The 23,311-nt window shown below is 45.1% G+C and overlaps 1 protein-coding gene across 3 annotated transcripts; it reads right to left on the bottom strand.

The window, feature by feature from the left end:
* Nucleotides 1-340: 340 nt before the first annotated feature.
* On the bottom strand, nt 341-22,983 carry pik3r1 (phosphoinositide-3-kinase, regulatory subunit 1 (alpha)). 3 transcript variants are annotated; one of them, XM_068574858.1, is made up of 15 exons: nt 22,774-22,983; nt 21,278-21,895; nt 11,364-11,456; nt 11,200-11,274; nt 10,800-10,931; nt 9,978-10,179; nt 9,582-9,655; nt 4,946-5,147; nt 4,665-4,845; nt 4,446-4,571; nt 4,202-4,344; nt 3,945-4,121; nt 3,780-3,854; nt 3,519-3,689; nt 341-3,158 (listed from the first exon to the last, which is right to left on the bottom strand). In XM_068574858.1, exons 2-15 carry the CDS (start codon nt 21,606-21,608, stop codon nt 2,969-2,971), a joined length of 2,172 nt encoding a protein of 723 aa, XP_068430959.1. In that variant the 5' UTR covers nt 21,609-21,895; nt 22,774-22,983; the 3' UTR covers nt 341-2,968. The 3 variants fall into 3 exon arrangements, with proteins under 3 accessions (XP_068430959.1, XP_068430960.1, XP_068430961.1); XM_068574859.1 differs by lacking the exons at nt 9,582-9,655; nt 9,978-10,179; nt 10,800-10,931; ... (2 more) ...; nt 21,278-21,895; nt 22,774-22,983 and adding an exon at nt 7,478-7,960; XM_068574860.1 differs by lacking the exons at nt 9,582-9,655; nt 9,978-10,179; nt 10,800-10,931; ... (2 more) ...; nt 21,278-21,895; nt 22,774-22,983 and adding an exon at nt 6,347-6,643.
* Between the last annotated feature and the right edge of the window lie 328 nt (nt 22,984-23,311).

Here is a 23,311-nt window from a genome sequence, read left to right as displayed (position 1 = left end):
AAGTCATAGTATAAGTAAAAAAAGTTATAAAAAGTAATAAAAGTCATAGTATAGCATGTTGACAGAAGTCACAGTATGGCATGTTAGAAAAAGTAATAGCTCGTCATGAAGTAGTATGTGGTAAAAAATGTAAAAATACATAGTAAAAAGTGGTAAAGTCAAAGTATAATACACGTATATCCTTTCCAAAGTAAAAAAAAGGTAAAAGTATAATACTTTGACGTAGACGTCATTGTATAGTATGTCATAAAAAAAGAGTCCTAGAACAGCATGTCGAGTAAAAAAAGCATTCATAGTTGCAGGAACTTCAAATAATTAGACATAAACAAGACCGGTTTCTTAAAAAGAAGTGTTTTATTTCCTTTTTAACAAAGCCCAATACAGATTTGAAGCATAACTTGGGGAACACTGGTAAATCTCAATCTAATCATTATGTCTGGGACACCCACAAAAAGATGAGCTTCAAATAAAAAAAGAAAGAAAGAGAAAGCGAGAGAGAGAGAAAGAGAGAGAGACCTAAAATAACCATACAACCCAGACTTGGGCCAAAGTAAATAATGGTGCATGTCGTCCGAGAACTAGAAAGAAAAGAAAATATGTTTTGACAATAAGAATAAAAAGTTGTTGGGGCGGTAAATAAAGTCTTCTAGTAAAATAAATGTTATATAAGTGACAGATCGAGCATCCGCGACGGCGGCTTTGAGGGAACCGACGCCGGATGAGGAACCTCGTCAAATACATCTACATAAAAACATTTTAGTAGCTCGTTTTAAGCTTGAGGGGAATAATATGCACTAAAGCTAAAGATGGTCAAATGTTTCTATGCTGACGGATCTCTTCACGTCCAGCGAGGCGTCGACAGGAAGTCGCACGCTTTGCCGTCGGCTCGTTTCCTTTTTAGCCGCGAAGAGTCAAATTTGAAAATGACTTCTTTTTTTTTTTGCCTTTTTTCTTTTTACAACTAAATTTGTTACACAAAGATATATTCAAAACAGTTTAACTTCGACAGCTGTGCCGAGCACGATTACATTTTTAGGGCGGGAGTAAGTTTAAAATCTAAAATAATGTGGTTTTTTTTGACTGATCTATGATCGCAAAATATATATATATTATTACTAATGGCAGACGCTGTCATTTGAGTGATTTAAGTTTGGGTTAATGATGCGTGGCTTCATTTAAAATACCGTTGGATTAATTATTAGATGCGTACCGTACCGCTCAAAGCGAGAATAAAAAGATAAAAGGACGTTAGGGGGAAAGAAAGTGAAAGTCGAGAGCTTGTGGTTTAGATCTTCCTCGTCTGGCGCACGTTGTCCTCGTTGAAAATATGAAATTAAAGACTATCTGAAATGAGCCGATCCACTTATGTAAACACAGTGATTTTCTGATACAGAAAAATACTAAGTGGACAATGTATGCGTTTTAATAACAATATCCGGTCTGCTTTGATATATATCCTCGTTGTGGGAACATATATATATTTTATAACAAAATAAATCTATACCTGTCGTGATGGTTATCTCGTCCTCTGAGTGCTTTCTGTGTCCGTCTCCACAAAGAACTGCATGTAAGAAAAAGTGTTTGTGTCTGAAGCAGCTCAAACACCCAGAAGGCTCGGCCTGAGAACATTAGTTTAAAGCCCCGAAAGAATAAAAATAAAATACTCATCTTTTCCATCTTTATACCAGTTGTTAAAGTCATCTATAATAAAGTGTATGTTGCTATTATTATCATCTTTAAAAAAAAAAATAAAAAAAAATCATAAGCAGTTTTTTTTTTATTATTATTATTTCTTTTTACGGTCTCTTGGCATTTTGACTCAAAATATCTTTTTGGGGGATATTTGCAGAGGAAAAGATGCCTTTTCAAGCGATAAAACAAAGCTTATATTGTGGGTTTTGCGACAGAATGAAAACACAATTCTGAAGAAATAATGGAGAAAGAATTGCATAGCAGATCAGAAAGACAACTAAAACAGGAACGGATCCTTTTTGGTATGGTGCACTTTTAGATTCATGACGTTTTTGCACATTTTCACATATGTACATGAAATAGTTAAAGTCCATTCATAGTTTCACCCGCCCCACAGTAAAGATCACGTCTGCACTGTAACGCTCGACAGTATGAAGGCAGGATGCGGAAGTCTCGTCTCCTCTGCTCTTCTCACAAAAGTCCATACGAGTCTTTTTCAACGACAAAAAAACAAAAAAAAAATTAAAACTTTGTTTAAAAAGTGCCATTTTGCTACATTTATCAGCTGATCCATGGTCTGCTACTGAACAGTTAACACAAGCAAATGTGTTACGCAGCCCCCCCGACAACACACATTTACCTGATTCTATGGGTTTTGGTCACATGGACAATCACACACACACATTCGCGCACGCACACACACACACACACACACACACAAACACTTGTGCAGAAACACAGACGCACAAAGATGGGGGAGGGGGAAAATCAAAAATCAAAAACAAAGTGTGGGGAATAAACAGCGGTGTGGCCGGTGAGTACAGATCCATTTGAAGAGTTTTTGTTTTTTTTTATCTGTTGAGATTTTCAGACATTCCCGGCTGGTAAAGCTTTAAAAAAGGAACAAGCACCGTTTAGGAAAAGGCCTCAAACGTTCCTCCACGGCGTTCGACGGCGGCGGCAGAGTTCAGCAGTTTGTTTTTTTTTTCCCACCGCCGGTTTCCTCTGCTCGAGAGAAATAAAATCTTACATTCAGACTCGCCTCGGGCTTCGCTGTCGGGCAAAGTCACTGAAACGCTTCAGGCTTTATTGCGTCTTTTTTTTCCTCCGATTTCAAGTCTGAGTCAAGCAAACAGAGCCCTCCTTTTCTGTGTGTGTGTGTGTGTGTGTGTTATCAATCATGGAGTCCGAGGACGCGTATCTCCAACTCATCGTCGAGGCCTTTTTCTTTGTGTCCGTGTGGAAAAAACGAGCCGGTGGACCCCCTCCCCCTCCCTCACCGCCGCTGCTGGGTGTACACCGGGTACGCTAGCGTCACATTCAGAGAGTCATTGTGCTGGACCAAAGACGTGTGCTGGTAGTGAAGTACGAGTTCTTTCAAGGAGCTGTACAGGTTGTACGGCTCGGCGAAGCCGAAACCTGAGGGGGTCTTATTGATGACGCAGTGCTTCACCTCGCCTTCCACGCTGCAGAGAGAGAGCGAGAGAGAGAGAGAGAGAGAGAACAAACAAAAAAAAACGGTCACAAAGTGTTCGGCGGGTGCAGGCAATAAAAAAATCTTTTTCCGACCGCTCGCTTCTTTATAGAGAACCACAAACCCACGCGCTATTTTTGAAACATCTTGCAGCAATTTATCTGAAAAAACAATGGCCAGGTGTACATCACGCTGAACACTGTTTTGCAGTGTGAAGAAGCTCCGAGGCGACGGCAGCCTCACACAAGTCCATAGCTCGTGTAAGACAAATCTATTTGGTATAAAATGTCCGTGCATTTTGCACTAAAATTTAGCATTTTGCACTGTGATTCTCTCGCTAAACAATACGTACACAACGCTGCAGGCGTAGCATCCCGCTTTGCTGCTGTCTCGGACCAGGAATGTTCCGTCTCTCTTGCCCTGGAGGAGAGCCTCCGCCTGTAGCCGGTTGATGTTGCCCAGTTTCCAGGCCCGCTCGTCGTGATGAGGAAGGTCTTCGTCGTCGTCCACCATCGAATATTGACTGGAAGCGAAACAGAAAGCGCGTCAGCTGCTGCGAGGGAGTCAACGGCTTCAGCTCGTTCGGGTTAAATTTAAAAAAACAGGCACTCACTCTTCTGTGTTCTCGTTCTTGATGCCCAGCCACTCGTTGAGCTTCTTCTGTCGGACGCCCTTCTGGGTCAACCACCTGCAGGAGGAGAGGAAGCGTTAGATGAACCAGATCCAGTTGGACTTCCTCTTGCAGAGGGAGCGGAAAGTTTCCAGCAGCGGTACTCACATGAGGTACTGGTCTCTGGTCTTGCGGACCTGGATGAGGTCGGGCTTGATGCTGTTCATCCTCTTGTCGATCTCTCTGTAGTCCGCCGCCTGCTTCTTCAGATCTTCCTCCAGTCTGCGCTTGCTGTCGACGATCTCGCTGATCCTCGACTTCAACTTCTCGTAGTTGCCCATAATCCTGGAAGCGACAACGACGTTATTTTAAATACACAATTCGACTCTAACGCTCACGCGGCTTGTTGTGCGGTGTGTTCTCACCTCTGGATCTCCTTGTCGTTGCCCTCTCTCCTGAACTTCTCGATGTACTCCTTGCTGTACCGCTCTTGTGTTTGGCATTGCTCCTCGAATATCTTTATGGTTTCGTTGAACGCCTCGATGGCCGTCCGTTTCATTTGGATTTCCTGGAAGCAGAGGCGCAGCGTGAGCGTGTGTGTGTGTCGCGAGAGAATACGGCGGGGGGGGACGATCTCGACCCGTAGTTTGACGTCTGGACGCTACTCACCTGTGACGTTCTGGTGTACTCTTCATACAGGCGGTCGTACTCCTTGTTCTTCTCCTGGTACTGCTGGTGGTACTCGCAGAGCTTCCTCCCCACTGCTTCTATGTTGTCTTCTTTCACCACCTGGTCCTGAGACAACCAGACAAAGAGGTTGCAGTGAAAATAGCTCAAAAGCGACGCTCGCCTTCGCTAGTCGAGGCTTATGACGAGCCGGCGTCTCACCTGCTGGTGTTTGGAGACCGGGTACAGCAGCTTGACGTCCAGCTTGGGGTTGTACTGAGCCAGGGACTCGTTGCGATAGTGGTTGATGAGCTCGACAACGGAGCTGAAGGTCAGCGGGTCTGAGAAGCCGTACTTCCCATCCCGATGGAATATCTTAATGAGCTTGTTGTTTCCTCCTTTCCTGTAGACGACACACACACACGCACGCACGCATCCTGTTAATCTACCGCTCATGAATACATAACACGTGGTTGATAAGGGGACGGGATGTGAGAACGCACCTCAGAGTCAGAGTGTAGTCGCCGTGCATCTTCGTCGAGGCGTCTCGCACCAAGAAGGTGCCGTCCGCGGTGTCCCTCAGCTTCTCGTTGACCTCCTCCCTCGAGATGTCTCCCCAGTACCATTCGGCGTCCTGCAGCGCCATGTTGTTGTTCATACCGTTGTTGGTCACAGGTGTGGGCTTGGGAGGCTTTGGAGGTAGAGCTGTGAGGGGGAAAGAGGAGCGAATACAGAATGTAAATGTTTAAAAAAAAAAAAAAGGCAGCGGGTTGGCGTTTTGCATGTTCACATTAAGCGGCTTCTTGACTTGAATGCAGCGATTGATTTTCTGGCGCTCGCTGCGACGCCGTCATCGGGGCTCTTGATCTTCATTCGTTTGCTCATCTTTTTCCACTACATTGGATTAAAAAACAGCGTTCGGCAGGTGCCGGGAACAGAGCACACGCTCTGTGGCGCTCTCTCTCTCTCTCTCTCTCTCTCTCTCTCTCTATGTCTCTTTCTCTTTTTTTTTTCCTGCCCATTGATTAAATGGGGGATGAAAAATTGCCGCCCCTCTCCGGCGGAGAGGCGGCAACAGCGAGCTGGTGGGAGGGGAGATGAAGCATGAGTCAGGGAGAATGAATTTCATTCAGGAAAAAGGAGATTTCTGCGTGGCAGGATGTATAGATTTGATGGCGCCCGCCTTGAATACGGAATAATAATGGATGGAAGTAGCGAAGCAACCATGAAACCCAATGGAAATAGCCCGTTTTTTAAATGATAAATAACCAAATGTTGTTAGATAATTAACATCAACTGAGTACTGTTAGAGCTCCTTCCCCTTAAAGAAGCTTTAAGGCAGCGCTGAGAGATTTCATGTGATAATCAAGTGATGGAATATTTTATGACCGCGATCTAAAATAGCCGTCCTGATTCTGCAGTGGGCTGATCACAAGCCGGCGGTTTAACGGTGACGCTAGCTGTAGCAGAGCAAAGGTAGCGGGGGGCTATTTTTAACCCACAAATCTGCACTGCCTTTGTTCACTCCCCTCTGCATAACCAGCCTTTCTGCCACAATGGACCTCACAGGACTCGGCTCACTGAGACAGAAAGCACGAAGCTTTCCAATCTGTGCAAAAAAAATGCTTCTCGACCGCAAGCGCGTCGTTTCCACTGCACTTCTCGGAGCGCCTTTGCTCTCTAATCTCATTGCATTTCCTCTTCAGGTGACACAAGAAAACGTGTGATTCTTAACCCGCACACATGTGGACAAACCAGTCTGCAGACGCACCGCTCGCATATTTTGATTAACTGCAAAATATCTGTGCAGAGGCACAACAGCTACAAAAAAAGTTCCCATACACAACCACCCACTTGAAAATCCATTACGGGCAGCCTGCTCGGTAACGTGTTACATCACTCACCACAGCCAATCACACGGGGGGGTTTGTCACCAGCCGCTCCTGCATCTTTCATTTCCTAAGAGTGATGAGGTCATTCTGAAAGTCCACTGGCGTTTTTACCCCTCTGCTTCAATCCTTTAACAACACCGCAGCGTCACGGCGAAACAAAATCATTACTCTCATCCGACGTCGGGTCCTAGTAAGCATCCATCTTTAAAACACACAGGCATCTGTGCAGCCTATCTCCACGAGCAGAGGAGGAGGAGAAGGACCGGCAGCTTGTTTCCATGCTTTTCCTCTGTCATCCTCTCGCTCTCTGTGCAGCTTGGCTGCTCTCTCTCCCCTGCAGGTTGCTCGGCCCCTCCTCCCGGCGTGTGTCGTGCGGAGGTTTAGTCCGGCCCACTGCTGGCACTCAGACAAAGCGAGCTCTGCTGCAGCAGCACGTACGCAGCTAAATTATAATGCCTGGTCCGGTCAGCGGCACCCAGAGCTCCGAAATACGCCTGTAATCCCGCAGCGTGACACTCCAACGTGGCTGGAGATAACGCTCTTGATTTCCTGAGCGAAACTTAAACAGGACCTTTGGTTCTCGCTAAAGGAGAAGGAATCGAGCGGGACGCCGGGCCTGCGAGGTTTCGCAGTTGACGGGCCTTGACGTGGTCAATTTAAGAAGTAACACAACTCTGCAGATTAACTAATCAGTGTGTTTAAAAACAAGGTTTCAATGACAAAGTCTGTGACCTAAATACCGCTTTGCTTTAGGAACTGTAGGAAAACTCCCGCATATTTATCTGTCGGGTTAAAATAAACTTGCCCTTCTCCGCTGTGTGGACGCACATTCCTGTTGGAATATTAAGTCCGAACTGGAAATCTTTATTGAACCCTTAAAACTTGCCTCAGAGCGAAGCACAGTTTTATGTGCAGTCTGCGAGACTAGAACATATCCAGCAGCCCCGAGGTTCAAACTGTTCGCTGGCATCTATGACTGCAGGCTTTAAGGAAACAAAAAACCTATTATTCTTGTTCTGGTCTTTCTGTGAGCTCTAGTATTTGTGTCTTTATTCTTCAAGCAGAAGACAGACGCAGTAGTAACACACTGCTCTGCTTTTTTGTACGAGAATTTAAAAAAAAGATGCAGAACATCAAACTTACGTTGCAGGCTGTGCATGGTTTGTGGACTCAACAATCTCTTCTTTGTGTCTTCTCTTTTATTCCCAAATGGTGAATTAAATCCAACAGAGTTACTCTCAAGTCCTCCAGTAAAGCTCCATTTCATAGTTGATAGACGACTTGTTTATTTTTTTTTTAAAATTCAGCACAAAAAAAAAAGGGAACAGCTTTTACGAGCTTCTTAAAGAAATCCAGGTAATCCGCTCGGCGTGAGGCAGGTGCAACATGCGACTTGTCTAGCTGACTGAGTGAGTTCCTGCTGTGAGCGTGGTAAAGGTCTGCCTCTCTCTCTCTCTCTCTCTCTCTCTCTCTCTCTCTCTCTCTCTCTCTCTCTCTCTCTCTCTCTCTCTCTCTCTCTCTCTCTCTCTCTCTCTCTCTCTCACATAGAGGCAGGTAGTTAATGATTAGCGGTAGCTGCCTCGGTGTCAGTGCTGCCTGTTCTGAAAGCAGCCACTCGTGCCAGCTATCTCTCTCTCTCTCTCTCTCTCCCTCTCTCTCTCTCTCTCTCTCTCTCTCTCTCTCTCTCTCTCTCTCTCTCTCTCTCTCTCTCTCTCTCTCTCTCTCTGGTTGGTCACTCCCTCCCTCTCTTGCTCGCTCGCTCTGTTTGTAAAGGAGGAGGCAGGGGGAGTTCAGTCTTATGATTAACTTGCAAAGTTTCAAATATTTGCTGAGCTGGGCACTTTGAGGCAGGGAGGACATGTGGAGATCCAGGCGCAGGGGGGAGGGGGGAGGAGTGGGAGGAGGGGGGAGAAGAGGTGGGGTGGAGGTGAGGTGGGGGGGGAGTGGCCTTAGAAACTAGAAGCAGCCCTCACTTAACAAGCAGCGCTCTGTGGAGCAGACCGACTTTCCAGCCAACCAAATCTAAGTGGGCCTTTTGTCGCTTACTTAAAATAGGCACGCAGTAACTGGGAGGAGGCACGCAGACACTCGCGCACACACACACAGACACACACATGCACACACACGCACGCACCACATGTACATGTGTACTGACAAAGTAGGCTATTCTTCCCCTCTCTTCTTGTGACCCAGTTGTTATCTGTAGAAGACAGGTGACTGAAACCAGCGCGGCGCACTTGAACTTTGTCGTATGTTTGACTGGGTCCTGTGTTTGTGTAAATGTGTGTGTGTGTGTGTGTGTAAAAAAGGACTAAAAAAAAGTGTTTCAGGGTTTGTGTCCCGCCCGCCCGCCTGGCCGCCCTTCAATCCATCCATCCATCCGAGCGCCAAAGGGCTCCCGCAGGTGCAAATTACTGACAGCTGAGAGTGGCCCATGCACAGGAACATTATAAATAGACCTAACAGGTAATAAAATGTTTAAACAGCCACAGCCAGCCCTGGACCGGCCAACGAGCGAGCTTTTAACTAGCGCTGTGAAAACATAACTGTGCCACGCAAAGCGCTGCACTCGCACAAAAACCACCAGACGAGCTTCATCTATGGCAGACCACCGCTGCACCAGCTATGAAACCCCACGTTGTGCACGCTCTGACTTATTACCGACTACTCACATCAAACGGGAACACACACACAAAAAAAAGAGAAGAAAACCAGCATTTCTCAGAAGATTTTTATCAATCTTCTGTTCTCACACCTACACTTATTTGTGAAATGGAAATTCACAGGCGACCGCAATTAGCACACGCAGTACAAAATAAAATAAAAAGTACTTTGTGTGCAACAGATTTTCATGGAAACTCTTTTTGCAAACTTTAAAAACTGAATGCAATATTTATTCAAGTTCAAACTTTTTGCACTTTTCTGCAACAACGATAATCGGTGAATGTTTTTCCACTGACCCACACACATAATACAGGAGAGCTGAGCTCGTCACCGCCGCTGTGGTCCTCTACAACTGCAGCAGTTGCAAGTCTCGACATCTTCCTTCAAGCTATTAATAGTTCAGGTCTGAGGGCGTTTAGTCCTGCAGTGTTTTAGCCCCTAAAGAACATACAACCAAGCTCTGCCCCCACTAACGCACACGCTGCATATCAAATAGCACCGTAATGCTCGTTATATCATGACATAAACAATGTTGCACCGACAGCATTTCAAACTTTTTGTGGAAGATGGAGTTGTTAAATACCTGGAGCGGCCTGATTTTCACTCATCACCAGAACCTCAATGATCTTGATGTGAGCATCCAAGCTGGGTTCACAACTGTGGGGAGAGAGAAGGGATACAAAAAAAAAAACAAGTTACATAAAGTTTTGTTTTTTTTTCCCAGCGCAGGTGAAAGTCTGTGCCGCTCCGTGCCGGCTTCAATCTGATGGTAATTCAGGCTTAGCTACTTTAATTGCGCAGCACAGCTGGTAAGTAGAAAAGCTCCAACCTATATAAATCGTGTGCAGCTAAAACCCGCCAGCGCTCGATGGACCGGCTCCGGCTGCGTGTGCGTGTGCCGGACTGAATGTGTGTGCTTAAAGCGTCTGCGCGTCTCAGCGTCTCAGCGTTGCACGACTTGTCTGCAGCCGACACCCACCTGGTGGCCTGTTGTTTGAAAAGCACCGGGCTGAAGATCTCGCCCAGGGCTCTGGCGCTGAGCAGGTTCTTGGAGCCGTTTTGGCACACTCTGGAGAAATGCCTCAGCAGACAGTGGAGGGTGAGCCAGTATTGGGGCGGCAGGCTCGGGGTGCTGCCGATGCGGCGGAGTAGCTGGGCACATTCCTCGGGATTCGCCGCCTCTGTTGGAGACAGATGGGAGACGCCGAGAGGGTCAGCAAAGACGTAGAGAAAGGACGGATTGTGTCTGGGGAGCGTGAAATGAAAGATGTTTCTTTTTTTTTTTTAAATATGGATGGATGGAAAAAAAAAAGGCACGTCATGTGCACGGGTTATGAAACCGCCGAGAGATTGTGTGGTTGACAATGAGCGTAAGGTACACTGGCAGGTGATTGGCTGCTCGGAGATGCTAGAGATAAACTCTCAGGCTTAGTTTTAGTTCCTATTAACCACAGATATCCTGTTTCTGGCCATGTGACAGCGAGAGAATGCAGCGCTACGCAGAACAGCGCGATGTGGTCGGAGAAGTTTGCCTGTGCGTGCAACAAAGAAAGCCAGATATGTAAGAAAATACTCACTCAAAAGTGACAGTAATTGCTTGTTTTACGGTTTTACGAAATGCTAATAAAGTGACAGTTTAAAAGTTTAGTTTTGAGGGCCAAACAGTAGTGAACATGTCTTGTGGTTTTGTGTTTTGAGCACTGAATGTGCATTTGCAGAGTGTGGAGCACGTCAGCTCTTCTGGTTCCCCGTGCAGAGAGGAACCGAGCAGTGCACCTGCGCCGGAGTCATCCGGTCTCACCTTTCGCAGCGTGGACCATCTGAGCGTATATTGCAGTGGGGATGACGGGCTGGGGAAGATCCTGCAGGTACCGGCGCAGACCGTCACACAGGACGGGAAGTTCCACCTGATCCAGGTCCGGCGAGGGCGGGTCTGAAGCACAAAACCAGACACATTGGAAAACTAAAACTCCAGACGTGAACTCTGCAAAACTGTCTCATGCATGATTGCAACAGAGCTTTCAGAAACCTTTATTTTTAACACATTCTTTCAGTCACTTCACACATTTATCTCTGTTCGTCCACAACACTTTTTTTTTTCTGTACGAGACTTCCTCTTTCTTTAGCACCCGTCTTCCACCCTCTCAACGATCAGGGAACATGCTAACACACGGAGAGCGCTACGAAAAATAACGACTCACCACAATCAAAATACTGTCTGATTTCAAGTCCACCACCGGCAGTGAATGTTCGATACAAAGTGGGGTTATCCAGACCTGCGAAAACACAAATCATGACATGCATTGAGTGTAAAAAAAACCCTTCTTTCGGATCGTATAAAAGCGTTCGCTCGGTGAAAGCTCACCTTTCCCCTCGATAGCTTCCAACAGTCGGGCCAGCATGGGCGGGCTGGTCTCTGGGAGGGAGAACTGCTCCGTCAGGTCCAGCAGACAGAAGCCTGAGGAGGTAAAAACAACAGATTGTCAAACGAACGCTTTCATATGAGGAGTCCTGGTGGCTCGGTGCTTCATCTTGTTTTTATTTCCTGACACACGATGAAGACGTTCAACGTCGTTTCAGTGTTGAAGTCGATATGTGTATCGTGTATTTTCTCATGGAGTGTGTGGGTGATGTTGTGTTTCATGTCTTAAAATGTATAATGCATACTTTTGTTTTTTTCTCTCAAAATACATTGATTTTATATAACTATTTACTTATTCGTAATTGATTTTTTAAATTTATTTATAATTTATTTTTCCTTAGATTTTTTTATCCTCAATCAAGAGGGTTATCTGTTATTTTTTCTTTTTTTATTCATTTATATATTATCTATTTATTTATAATTTATTTATTTTTTGTTTTTTTTTTTTAGATTTTTTTTTATCCTCAATCAAGAGGGTTATCTGTTATTTTTTCTTTTTTTCTTTATTTATATATTATGTATTTATTTATAATTTATTTATTTAATTTTTTTTGTTGGTTTTTCTTAGATTTTTTTTTTATCCTCAATCAAGAGGGTTATCTGTTATTTTTTCTTTATTTATATATTACGTATTTATTTATATATATATATATTTTTTTTTTTGTTGGTCGGGGAGGGAGTTTGTTTACAAAAAGAATGATACTGTTTGAATGCTGGGGGGGAAATAAAAATGTTAAATGTATCACAATTGTGTACTTGCCTTCATAAAAAATATTTTAAAAAGTATTAGCAGTCGAGAAAAATGCGCATCATAACCCCCAAAAACCTAAAACATACCAGTTCATTACCACACAAAATACAAATCTAAAAAGAAAAGCATCAAAGTGATGACAGTGGAGAAGTTTGAGCGCAGCTTGTTTATGAATATAACACAAGTTCACACCTTTGATGACGTGAAGAGTCTGAAGACGAGTACGAGACGGTGAATCTCTGTCTGATGCATTACGACGACGCAATCGTTCAACGCACCCTAAAGGTGTTACCTGTGAAGATTTCTTTCTCTGCTTTGAGATAAAAAAAAATGTCACTTGGCCTATTTCTTTCTGGAGGCGAGTGGTGACGGGGAAATAATTCAGGGAACGGAATTAAAGCACCAAAAAAAAAAAAGGAAAGTAAATGTGGCCCATACGCGAATAAAATGGTCTGCTAGTCATCAGAAGTTGAGATGAATGTGACATTCAATGCGGCGACGGCAGAGATTCATCTGAACCAGCGGAGGCCGATGAGGTGCACGACCTTCAAAGAGAGTCAGAGCGTCGCGAAAGGAAGCAGGTACAAGCCTCCAAAAGTTGAAAAGAAAAAAGTGAATATTTACAACAGACCGATTCAGGGACAGGAGGTGCTGAGCACTGGAGTTAGGGTTTGGTGGAAATAAGCAAATACCCGGTGATATGAGGTAAGCCAGGTCTCAGTTTTTCCCAAATTTTTTCTTCAGAAGTTTGCACCCAGGTGTGGACATGAAAGGATGAAGGGGTTGGCACGGGTTTTATTTGGATTTGCAAAGGCGTATTTTCGAAAGGGCACTTTTCCTGAAAGGCTGGCCTGTTCGACACAGAGGCTGCAGTTTCAAAAAATGCTCGACAAACTATGAAAGGAACCCTTTCTAGTGACCATATTTTTCTTTCTTTCTACCGAAAAAAATTGAGTTTTTTTTGTTTTTTTTGCAGAAAAATCGGGCATCTAGTGGATGCGTGCATGCTCCTCATTACCGAGGAGTTACCCTCTTCCACCGCAGAGTGTTCAATCAAGCAAATAATGAACCGCTTCATCCAAATCCACATCCTCTTTGGCCAGCGCGGCGCACAGGCTGGCATGTTGCGTGTGAAGAAAAACTGGATTACCAAAGTCCCTCACAAACCACAGCACACACACACACACACACACACACACACACAACTCCATGTAGGACAACTGGTCATCTGGAAGACATTATAGGAACCACAAAGCGGGAGGGGAGGGGCGTTTCTCAGAAGCTGTGAACTCTGAGATGGAACACCAGAGTTTCCCTAAATAGAGATCAAGACACGCAGTGCTGCCATCGCACACCTTGGAAGCGTAACCTTTCTCCCAGACGAGATATCCAACACGGCCGCCCGTTCCACCGCCAACCTTTTTTCGGAGAAGCTCGACTCACAAAAGTTAAATTTACCCCGCTGAAGGAAGGGGCGATCTACACTCCTGTGATGACTGCGGCCGGCCACGCAGTCGCATCGACCGACTCCTGTTGGTTTATGGTTCCCGTGCCTTTTCCACGCGCCAGAACAGCAGGCGGCGCAACGAGCGTTTTAGAGTCGACTGTCCCGTGCGACGTTCCCTCCAGGAATTTACCGCCATCTGCGTGTCCTGATACTCCGTCAAAGACGGGTTATATAAATGCTCGTATTTGCGGCAACACGTTCAACGGGATCCATTGTCCGTGTTTCTGCTATGGCTTTTAAAAAATGGCGGTTTATGGTTTGAAACCTGGAAATGCGAGACTCAGAAAGGAAGTGGTTTGCAGACCAACTTACAGTCTTGCGTAGCTTTGTCGGTCAGTCAGAAATTTTGGGCGACGCAAAAGGGCCCTTGCATCTCTGCGTAAAACCCCAGTATAAATGACTCTTAACACACAATATTCACATCGCCTGCAACATCCAGAGAGGCTAGTTTCATAGAAGACAACATTTCTGATAAACGTAAACGGGTTGAACTTGAATGGTTGAATAGTAAACCCCTTTAAAAAGACATCCACCTTGCATGCATCTAGATAAAGATCCCTAGAACAAGAAGCCCCTTCAAAGTGATTCAACGTCTTTTTTTGTGTTATTTACTCGTCCTGCCGTTGTCCTCTGAGTGACACGGGCCGCGTCTGAAGATAGACGCGCTTCGCGGTACTGTCAACGATGTGATAGTTATGGCACCGATGGAATTGTATCGAGTGGCAGACGAAATATGGCAGAAATGTTTTCGAGGCCGCCGAGCGTTGATGTCTTGAGGTGTTTTGGCGCGGCATCAAGCGGTGAGACATGTCCCGACTGGGCCGAAAGCAAAATATCCACGGAAACACGTACGGAAATACATATACGGATAACTCGGAAAACATTTGAGAGGCTAATTTGAGCAACGATGACAAACGATGGCGATACCCGGGTAGCTTTTTGCTGCCCGTCGCGCAGACAGGTACAGCTGTTTTACTACATCTTACACAACCGCTTACTCACACACAATGAAGCAAAGTGTCCGTGTGATGGATGCACTTTCTGCAAGTGAATATTACAACACCCCGTGGGTATAACCAATGCCACGAACACACTAATTGTATTTGTGTTACTACATTTCATACCTCAACGCGTTACTGTTGCCTTTGCTTTGTTTAGAACAGCTGATCGGGACACTTTCTCAACTTGGAAGTTGGATTTTGTGGCGACTCGGGGAGAAAGAGAGAGCGGAGGAGACGGCGGGGCCCCTCGGACGCGTCTCCACACGCCTGCGTTTTTTTGGCAGACCGTTCTCATGATGTCCCAAAAGGCAGTAGTCAGTTAGTCAACCACAAGTTGAGGCAGTGGATGCAGCTGCCACTGGTGCTGCTGTGGTGTGTGTGTGTGTGTGTCTGGTGGGGGGGGGAGACAATCTCCCCGGCTGAAACGGTATGTCTGAACCCGAACAGACTGCAGACTGTGGGCAGGACAGGCGTGGGGCACCACCGACGCACTAAAGATAGCGCACACTTTGGATAAATTTAGAGCTTCTACTCAAGTAACCGGCATTTTCAGGTTACACTGTTTCCCCTCGCCTGGAAAAAAAAAAAAGGTCTAGCCGAGCCCCACCGGTAAAAACTAATATCCCAGGAGAGTGTGTTACATATTGCAATATAAAAAGAGGATCTGTCTGTTCAAGGGAATTCATGAAAACGGGTGCAGCCGATGCAAAGCGTGACTCGGACGTGCAAAAAAACAAAGGAGTCAATTCCAATTGAAGCTTAAATGTGCTTTAACATGCTTATACTTTTAGTCAAAGTCTGATACAGGCGTTGAGCTGAAGTACAAATGCATTAAATGAAGAAAAAAAAAGCTCAGGCAATGTCTCCTCCTGCAGGGTGGAAGATGCAGTGCATCAGCGGAGCAACAGCCAATGAGGAGACTGTTGCTACAGCCTGACAATTAACCCTGTGAAGCGCAGACCGTCGAGGAACACCTACACAAATAACCAGTTTCCTGATCAGGCCACATAGCAACACGTGTGCTAAGCAACTACTGCTTAGAGAGGACGCATGCCATGCATGAAATACTGTCTGTAAGCCTGGATCCATGTGGACTCCGAGACCTGGACCCCTTCGGGATGAAGTGTAGTCAACTTTTGAAGTCGGATATCGCTTTAAATTTATAGGGTCAGGCCTCTTCAAAGATCCACTCAAACCACCCCCATCTATTTTCCGGCAAATCCGTACCATTAAAATGAGATATGCCTCCAGCCAAGCTGGGTAATTGTTCATGACATGCAACTTAACCATACTACATCACCGTTTGCAGTGAAGAGGTCCTTTGAAATACGACAGCGAATCTGATGCCAGCGGCTCAAGATGTGTCGAATAGAAACCTCCTCTTTGACGGGAACAATAACTTCTATCGGCTGCTAAATAAAATCTGAATCTGGTTTACGTGCGAGCATCTGCACGTCGCATCACCTTGATACGTGGTGTGATGTGTAGCTGCAATTCGCGTTGTGCAATGTGCTGGAACTGCACATTGAGAGATGTACAAGGAGGCCCTCTGAGCGTTTCTATTTCTAATAGTTCTTACCTGCATTATATAACCCCCCCCCCCACCTCTCCAACAAGGAGAAATAAGTTCCCCCGGTCTAAAATAATGAGGCTATCTATCTTGCAGGAAGGAATTATGTAACGCCGCCCCTCCGGAGCGCGAGCTCGTCCATCTCGGCTCTCTCGCTGTCAAATACATGACATATTTGAAATACCTTTTTCTGGTCCCCTCGACTTTGTGCTTCTCTCTTATCTCACCTCGTCTCATTGCACCACTTTTTTTAAGTCTATTGAACACCGTGGCGCCTCTCTCTCTCTCTCTCTCTCTCTCTCTCTCTCTCCTTCCCTCTCTCTCTCAACCCCCCCCCTCCCTTACTTCTCTTAATCCTACTAGCAGACATGCTCCGACTCCAGTAAAGCAGATTTGCCACTTCAGTCTCTGCACACACGATCAAGTAATGAAACCAGGTTTCATGCACTCGCGCAGTTTGGAGCTGAGATCTAATTGCAACGTTGATTTTATTGAGCCCTAAATTACATTACTTATCTTTTCTTGCACATCACAGAAGAGCAACACGTTAAAAAAGAAGAGATAATTACAGCAGTTGAGAAGGTGTCATTATTCTTCGGAAAACTGAAGTGATACTCGTTCAAACTAGTTCAGTCGAGGTAATTTACGTTTAAATTCAGATCTATATTCGGCTGTTATATCATTTTTTTGTGGGGATTTCAGGTCGAGAGAAGAATCAATTAGTCAACTTTTTATTTTATTAACACAAGCAATGCAACAATGTCGCAAAGTGTAGCCTCACAAGCGAAGCGTGAGTCGTCACCTGAAGGTTTCAAACACTACGCGACAACCGCAGAAAGAAAGCAACGGCTCATATTCAGCAAGTTGAACCAGAGCTTCTGAAAACATGACAGACATTTGATGAACAATCCTCAAAAAAAACATATTTAAATCCTGCTCCAGTCCGACAGCCGCAGATGTTGGATTCGCCGTCGCTCTCCTCGCCTTCGACTAATGCCGGCAGCCCAGCGAGCGAATATTAAGCGACGAGAAACGTTTGACAAAATAGAGAAATTGTTCACCGCAGCAGAAATAAAACCTCGCAATTATAACACGCTAATAAATAAAAACTAAATTAGCTTCGCGCCGGCTACATTGAACAGTGTCGGTGTAAAACAGCAGCCGCCGGGGGTCCCATTCAGCGTGCAAACCTTTTATTGTCCACATGCATTGTGCACCAAGTTACTGCAATCAGCATTTAGCACAATACTGATTCATCACAAAGCTACAAATCAGTCTACCATGCAGTCTGAGCGCAGCGCTCCACCAAAGAAGCGCCAACACATTCCTGGCCCCGGCTGCCTTAAGCCCCCCGCACAGTGAACATCACAGCGAATAAAGGATAATTATTAAAAACACCGCTCATGCTTCCACCGACTTGGACGGATTCAGCGATATGCCGACAGTTTGCGTTGTAGTGAGCGAGGCGGCGGGCGGTGTCGCGATTCTCCAAATCCACGATTGGATTTTTCGACTTTACGTAGGTTGATTCTCGAATTTTAAAATGTTTTCCCGCGCCGGCGGCGGCTACGCCAACTTTAGACTATGACGTAGCCTTCGTGGTCAACGTTAAAATGAATTTATTACATCAGAAGAAACCAAAAAAGAGGGTCCACTAGATGGCAGGAGGACACTGTATAAACAGTGTTTCTCAAGCGTTTACGAGGTGCCCCTGAATGCACCGTGAAAAAAAAACCTGAAATCGTAAGTGTGTATGTTTACCAATCTCAAACCAAACGTGTTGAGCAATGACGAATCTAAGAGAAGTTCATTCTCAGCAGAGAAAATCAACAGCGCAGTTGATGGATAAAAATAAACTACATTTAAACCCTTTGGGACGCAATCCTCTCCCGGCTGTTTCCTTTGTGTAGGCTGCTCTCTTCCTCGCCAAAAGTCCTTTTCAAAACGTCCCAACTTCAAACCAAATGTTTCATATAGTTAGTAAACATGAGGTAAATCAGCATTTTGCCTTCACGCAAATTGAATTAAATGTACTCCAGTCATATTCAACAGAAAGCTTATAAATGAGGGGTTTTTTTTTGTTGGTACTGAGCTGTAATGCTGTGTGAAACTGCAAAAACGTGATTGGACTCGGATGAAGATGAAGCCTGATGGCATCAAATATTTTCTCCAACAAGACCGAGCACGTCGGGCTAAACCTTGTGAGAGCACGCAGAGCAACAATTGGTTATTCACACCTTCACCTCGAACATTTTGAAGAATGTTCTCGCAGACTGGTTGTTGGAAGATAACAATTACGAGACAGAGAACATTTTAACCGCGAAGAGACGTCGTTTCTGCGGATTAAAACACCCGACACGACCACCGAAACTGCCACCAAGATATGAGGAAATGCATCACCTTCCATCTTTGTGTCTTTGTTACTTTGATTAAACCAAAGCTGCTTTAAATGCTTTAAAATATATAGTGTTAAATCTGGATTTCTGTACGCAATCAAATAAGAATAATGGGGCTTTTAGGCGGGCTTCGCTCTCTGGGTTTTAATCTCACGAGCTCCTTTCTCTTGGCGGGGCCCAACACATGTATATCCTCTCAACTGAGAGGCCCAGAAAAGGAGCAACACTTTAATGTTTAAAAAAAAAAAAAAAAAAAAGGGCTGAGAGCTGGAATGAGGCAGAATAGTTTCCCAGCCCAGTCCTCTTCTCCTCCTCTTCTCCTCCTCTTCTTCCTCACTCTCTCCACATCTGCTGCACTCATGTAAACCCCCGTGGCTCAGCGAGGAGAGGCCCCTCCATTCTCCACCTCTTCCCCCCACCCCCGTACCAAAGTTGACTGTAGGAACTATCAAAACATTAAAAAAAAAGAGGAGGGGAGATGGAAGAAAGAAGGGGGGAAAAAAGGAGTAGGAGGAAGGGAGTGAGATCCCTTGGTAGTGGGCAATAAATCACAAACACTCTGGGAGCAACAAGAGCCCTGCCTTCATCCCGGAGCCCCTCTTCAAAGCCCCCTTGAGCATGCAGAGTCCCTCCCAATGCCTCCACCCCCTGCATCTGCCCCTCTACCAAGCCCCCAGCTCTGCACACTATCCCTTGCACGGACCCTTTAGCAAGCACAGGGTCTCTCTTCCTCTCTCTTTCTCCCCTACCCACAACCAGGGGCCCCTTCTCTCTCCCTCTCTCTCTCTCTCTCTCTCTCTGTGTGTCTCCCACAGCCCAGGACACAGAGACTTTTCTTCTCTCGGTGCTACATTCACACTCGCTCCAGGCTCGGCGCTGCCACTCAACCACAACACAGCCATTCAACACATGCCCCCTTCATACGGCTCCTCGCTCGCCCTGCAAAAAAAAAAAAAAAAACCGCTGCAAAGAATTTCACAATCGCACACCACAAAGGGCAGAAACTAGAAACCTGGCAGCTACAGCTGCTCTTTAGGTGAGCAGAAAGCCTTGAGCGCACATTGGCACAAGCCGCAGTGTCTTTAAAAAGATGCAAGTTTTTAATTTGCAGTTCGACGTTGCGGCTTTGAGCAGTTAAATTGATTCAGATTTCAAAAAAGGGGGATTTTTTTTAACGCAGCCATCTTGAAAAATCGCAGAACTCGAGCACACCATGCTAAATACATCTTACTTGCTATAAAAAACTACAACAAGGCACTACTTTTATTTGTTCTGGATGCCACGCAAACCACTTTTTTAGCTAACTATCTAACTCCCAAAGGAAATGTTCGACTTAGGACTCGTTAACCATCTCGCACAAAGTGAAAAAAGATGGATTTCATGTCTTTGTTAAAAAATTGGGTTACAGTGCTCGCCTCCATATGTCCGAACTGTCAAGTAGTTTCATTTTCAGTGTATATTGTTTAATTGAAGTAAAAGGATATGGCAAAGAGAGGCATTGTATTAAGAGCAGTATTGTTTTCAAACCAATGTCATGTTGCTAACTTTGTCGTAACATTTTAATGAACATATATGTATATATTAAAAAGTGACCCGAGGATTCTGATGGCCAGCGATAAGTCTGATACAAGTAAACAAGATAGTTTTGAGGATGTGGCTTGGTACTTTTTTCTTCTTTTAGTTTTCATGGAGCTTTCTTAACTGTTCCCCAAAGGCTTTCGGCGCAATTTGCCTTAATCACCGGTATATAGAGATCTAATCATCCTTCTCGACGCTGGTGAAAGGAAGCCCCGTTCCCTTAAGATGTGCCTTTGCGGAGGAACACAGATGATATCCACCGCTAACATATGGCGGAGCCCGATATGCTCTGGTGTACTATGGCCTGGATGAACGCCAGCATTGTCCTCTGGGACTGAGCTGGTTCACATCCAGTGCAGCTGTACAGCTCAGGGCAGAGACACTTGTTGCCAGAGACCGCAACTGTTCTGCACAATCAGCATCTTTCTCACGCCGAATCCAAGTCTGTGAGTTGTTTTTCGTTTCCCATTCAAACAACGAGTTCGTCGTAGCGTAGACAACGGTCCAAAAGCTCCGGGTGAAACCAAGTGAGGACACCTTGCAGGAAGAAATGAATATTTAACCATTTGAACGTTTGAATTTCACGTCCGGGAGCCACAGCTGCTTCTTTCCTTCATCCTTCACTGTCTCCACGATGATATTTTGATCTTCAGGCAAAATGACTTCTCACTAAAGACTCCAAAAAAAGTTAAGCTGTACTCAAAAGTGCCCGTTACAGGTAATCTTTACCTGCTCAAAGCTGAAATACATACATGTACATCTCAAATATGGTCTTATGGAGTTTACATCCTGTAGTTTTTTGACTGGCGCCACCGAAGAACAATGAAATGTAAACATTTTAAAGCTATAGCTTTTATTTTGAGGAAGTCTAACGTCTGCCTGGATGACATGAACATCCAAGTGTTGTATCCTACAATCACGCAAAAGTGAAATCAAAAGTAAATCATCTTGGCTTTTAAAAAAGGTATTTTTTTTAAACCCCAGCTTGACTCATAACAACTGAAACCAAATGATATTGTTTTTTTTTGGTTTTCTTGAGTGGTGTGAAGCTCACCTTGCTCCGAGTCCGAGTCCGCCCTGAAGCAACCTGGAGCTTCAGGTAAAGGTCTGAGGGGCCTCGGCTTGGGCGTGGGTGGAGAGATCTTCTTCTTCCCAATGAACTCGACGTATGTCCCAGGGAAGTCCCCCTTTTCCTGAGTGGTTTCGTTGAAGCCCGGGAGCCAGCCGATCTCATCCGGCCTCTGTTCCAGGCCATCGGTGTACCCGAGCGCCACAAGTGCTCCTTTGCTCACCAGCAGTATATCCCCCACATGCAGGTTGATGTCCTCCTCCCTCTCCTTCTTGTAGTCATAAAGCGCTCTGTACTGATAGCCTTCAGCACTCATATTGATCACTTTGTGTCAAGGTGACTCTTTGAAGAAATCGATAAGCAAAGTTACTCTTCGGGTTTCTCTGAACTTGTGTTTTTAGTCCAGCTAAACATTTGCTAGTTCAAATAGCTGCGTTCGTATACTTCCAAGAAAACCTCCTGCATTTCTTTGGAGACCACACTATCTAGCTCGTCTTCATTCTTTCACAGCTCCTGTCACGTTTGAATGATTTGCCGTTCTCCTGGCGTGTTGCCTCCCATCAGAATGGCCTGCAGCTGCAGGCTCGGGATTGCTATCCAGATCTGTAAGATGAGAGCAGAGGCCATTCGAAACACATTGCATAAGACAATTACATTACAAGTCACACTGCAGGCTGGGATGTACACCGAAATCTGCTAAATAAGACGGTGGTGATTCTGCAGAAGAGCAGTTATGGATGTTGTACTGCAAGGGCAGAATATATATTTATAATAAGAGTGCACAGTCTACTTAAGTCTTAAGTCTACTCTACTTAACAGTCGACTTGTTATTTACTGCCTATATACAATTAAAACATTTAAACTTTTCAACTATGCCACATGGCAAGTTGGTTGCAGATCACATGCATGCATTTGCAATGTGCACCATTAAGCCTTTTATTTATTTAATAGTTTATGGTCCCATTGCACGACTATATCTCCTAGTGAAAATGTTCACCTGGGTACAAAACCAATAGCACAGGATGTGTTGATGGAAACTCAATTAGTGATTATCTGGTACATTCAACAGTCTCTGACACTGGAGGTCAACCTCAGTGCCATTCAGCGAGCACGCGATTGTTAGCATTAGCTTCACTCCACAACGTTAATTGTTGTATATAAATACACAGAAACCTCTTTTGGTAAGTTTGCAAAACGTGTCGACGGGAAATGTGTGTGTGTAAATGTACACGTTTGCAAGACATTCTCCAGAGGGTTTAAAAAAATTTAAAAAAAACACGACGTCCAAGAACATGGAGATAAGTGAAAAAAAAAAAAAAAAAAGGCTGTGCAAGTCGACGAAAGACTAGAAGTTAACTTTAGTTTAACCTTCAATAATGAAAACATGTAGAGACCCAACACCAGCACATATTCTGACAGTACTTTTTAAAATATATATATTATCGTTTGCTGCTTCGTAAGCGAGTAAGAACGGAACATACCGAGTCCACAGGGCGAAACCGACGGCTCCTCTTCTCGCTGCAACTTCGGTAAAAACTTCAAAGTTCCGGGTACTTTGAACACAACACGACCCTAAACGTGTCCTTTGCTTGAAAGATGAGAAAGCGATGGAAATGAATTTGCCTTCAAATGCGGGTTTAACGTACAGTACAAACTGTTACAACCCGCAGTCCGTCGGACATAACGGCACGGTTTCTTGTCCTGAGAAAAAAAAAAAAAAAAAACTACACTGTAACGTCGCCCCTGCGGCCAACAAGGGGGGGCGGAGACAAAGCGAGGACGCTCATTGGCCTGTGGCGCGGTCTGTCGCATGACGTCACTCGATCAGACCAATCAGAGCCTCGCTAGTGGCGCACACGCCCCCCGTGCCTGTACTCTTGCACGCAAGGCGCAACACATAAAAATTACATAACTTTCCCGCACGCAATGTAAACCGAAGTCCTTTTGGTTTATGTTATCAGGATAAGGAGGATTATTTTCCCGGCATGCAAAGTAATGAGGGCAATGTAAAGATATCGC

The sequence above is a fragment of the Clinocottus analis genome, unplaced genomic scaffold, assembly GCF_023055335.1.
Source record: "Clinocottus analis isolate CAN_PGR_092001 unplaced genomic scaffold, fCliAna1.0.p SCAF_13, whole genome shotgun sequence".
In the NCBI taxonomy this organism is placed as follows: Eukaryota; Metazoa; Chordata; class Actinopteri; order Perciformes; family Cottidae; genus Clinocottus; species Clinocottus analis.
Note: the sequence above shows the minus strand (reverse complement) of the source record. Positions and strands in the feature narration are given on the sequence as shown.

What these genes read in the sequence shown, in the direction of transcription:
- pik3r1 (XM_068574858.1), bottom strand. Translation starts at nt 21,608, where the DNA reads ATGAGTGCTGAAGGCTATCAGTACAGAGCGCTTTATGACTACAAGAAG. An exon ending in GATGGTCCACGCTGCGAAAG is followed by an intron (nt 10,180 to 10,799) that starts GTGAGACCGGAT and finishes TGTCTCCAACAG; the next exon opens with AGGCGGCGAATCCCGAGGAA. An exon ending in GACTACACTCTGACTCTGAG is followed by an intron (nt 4,846 to 4,945) that starts GTGCGTTCTCAC and finishes TGTCGTCTACAG; the next exon opens with GAAAGGAGGAAACAACAAGC.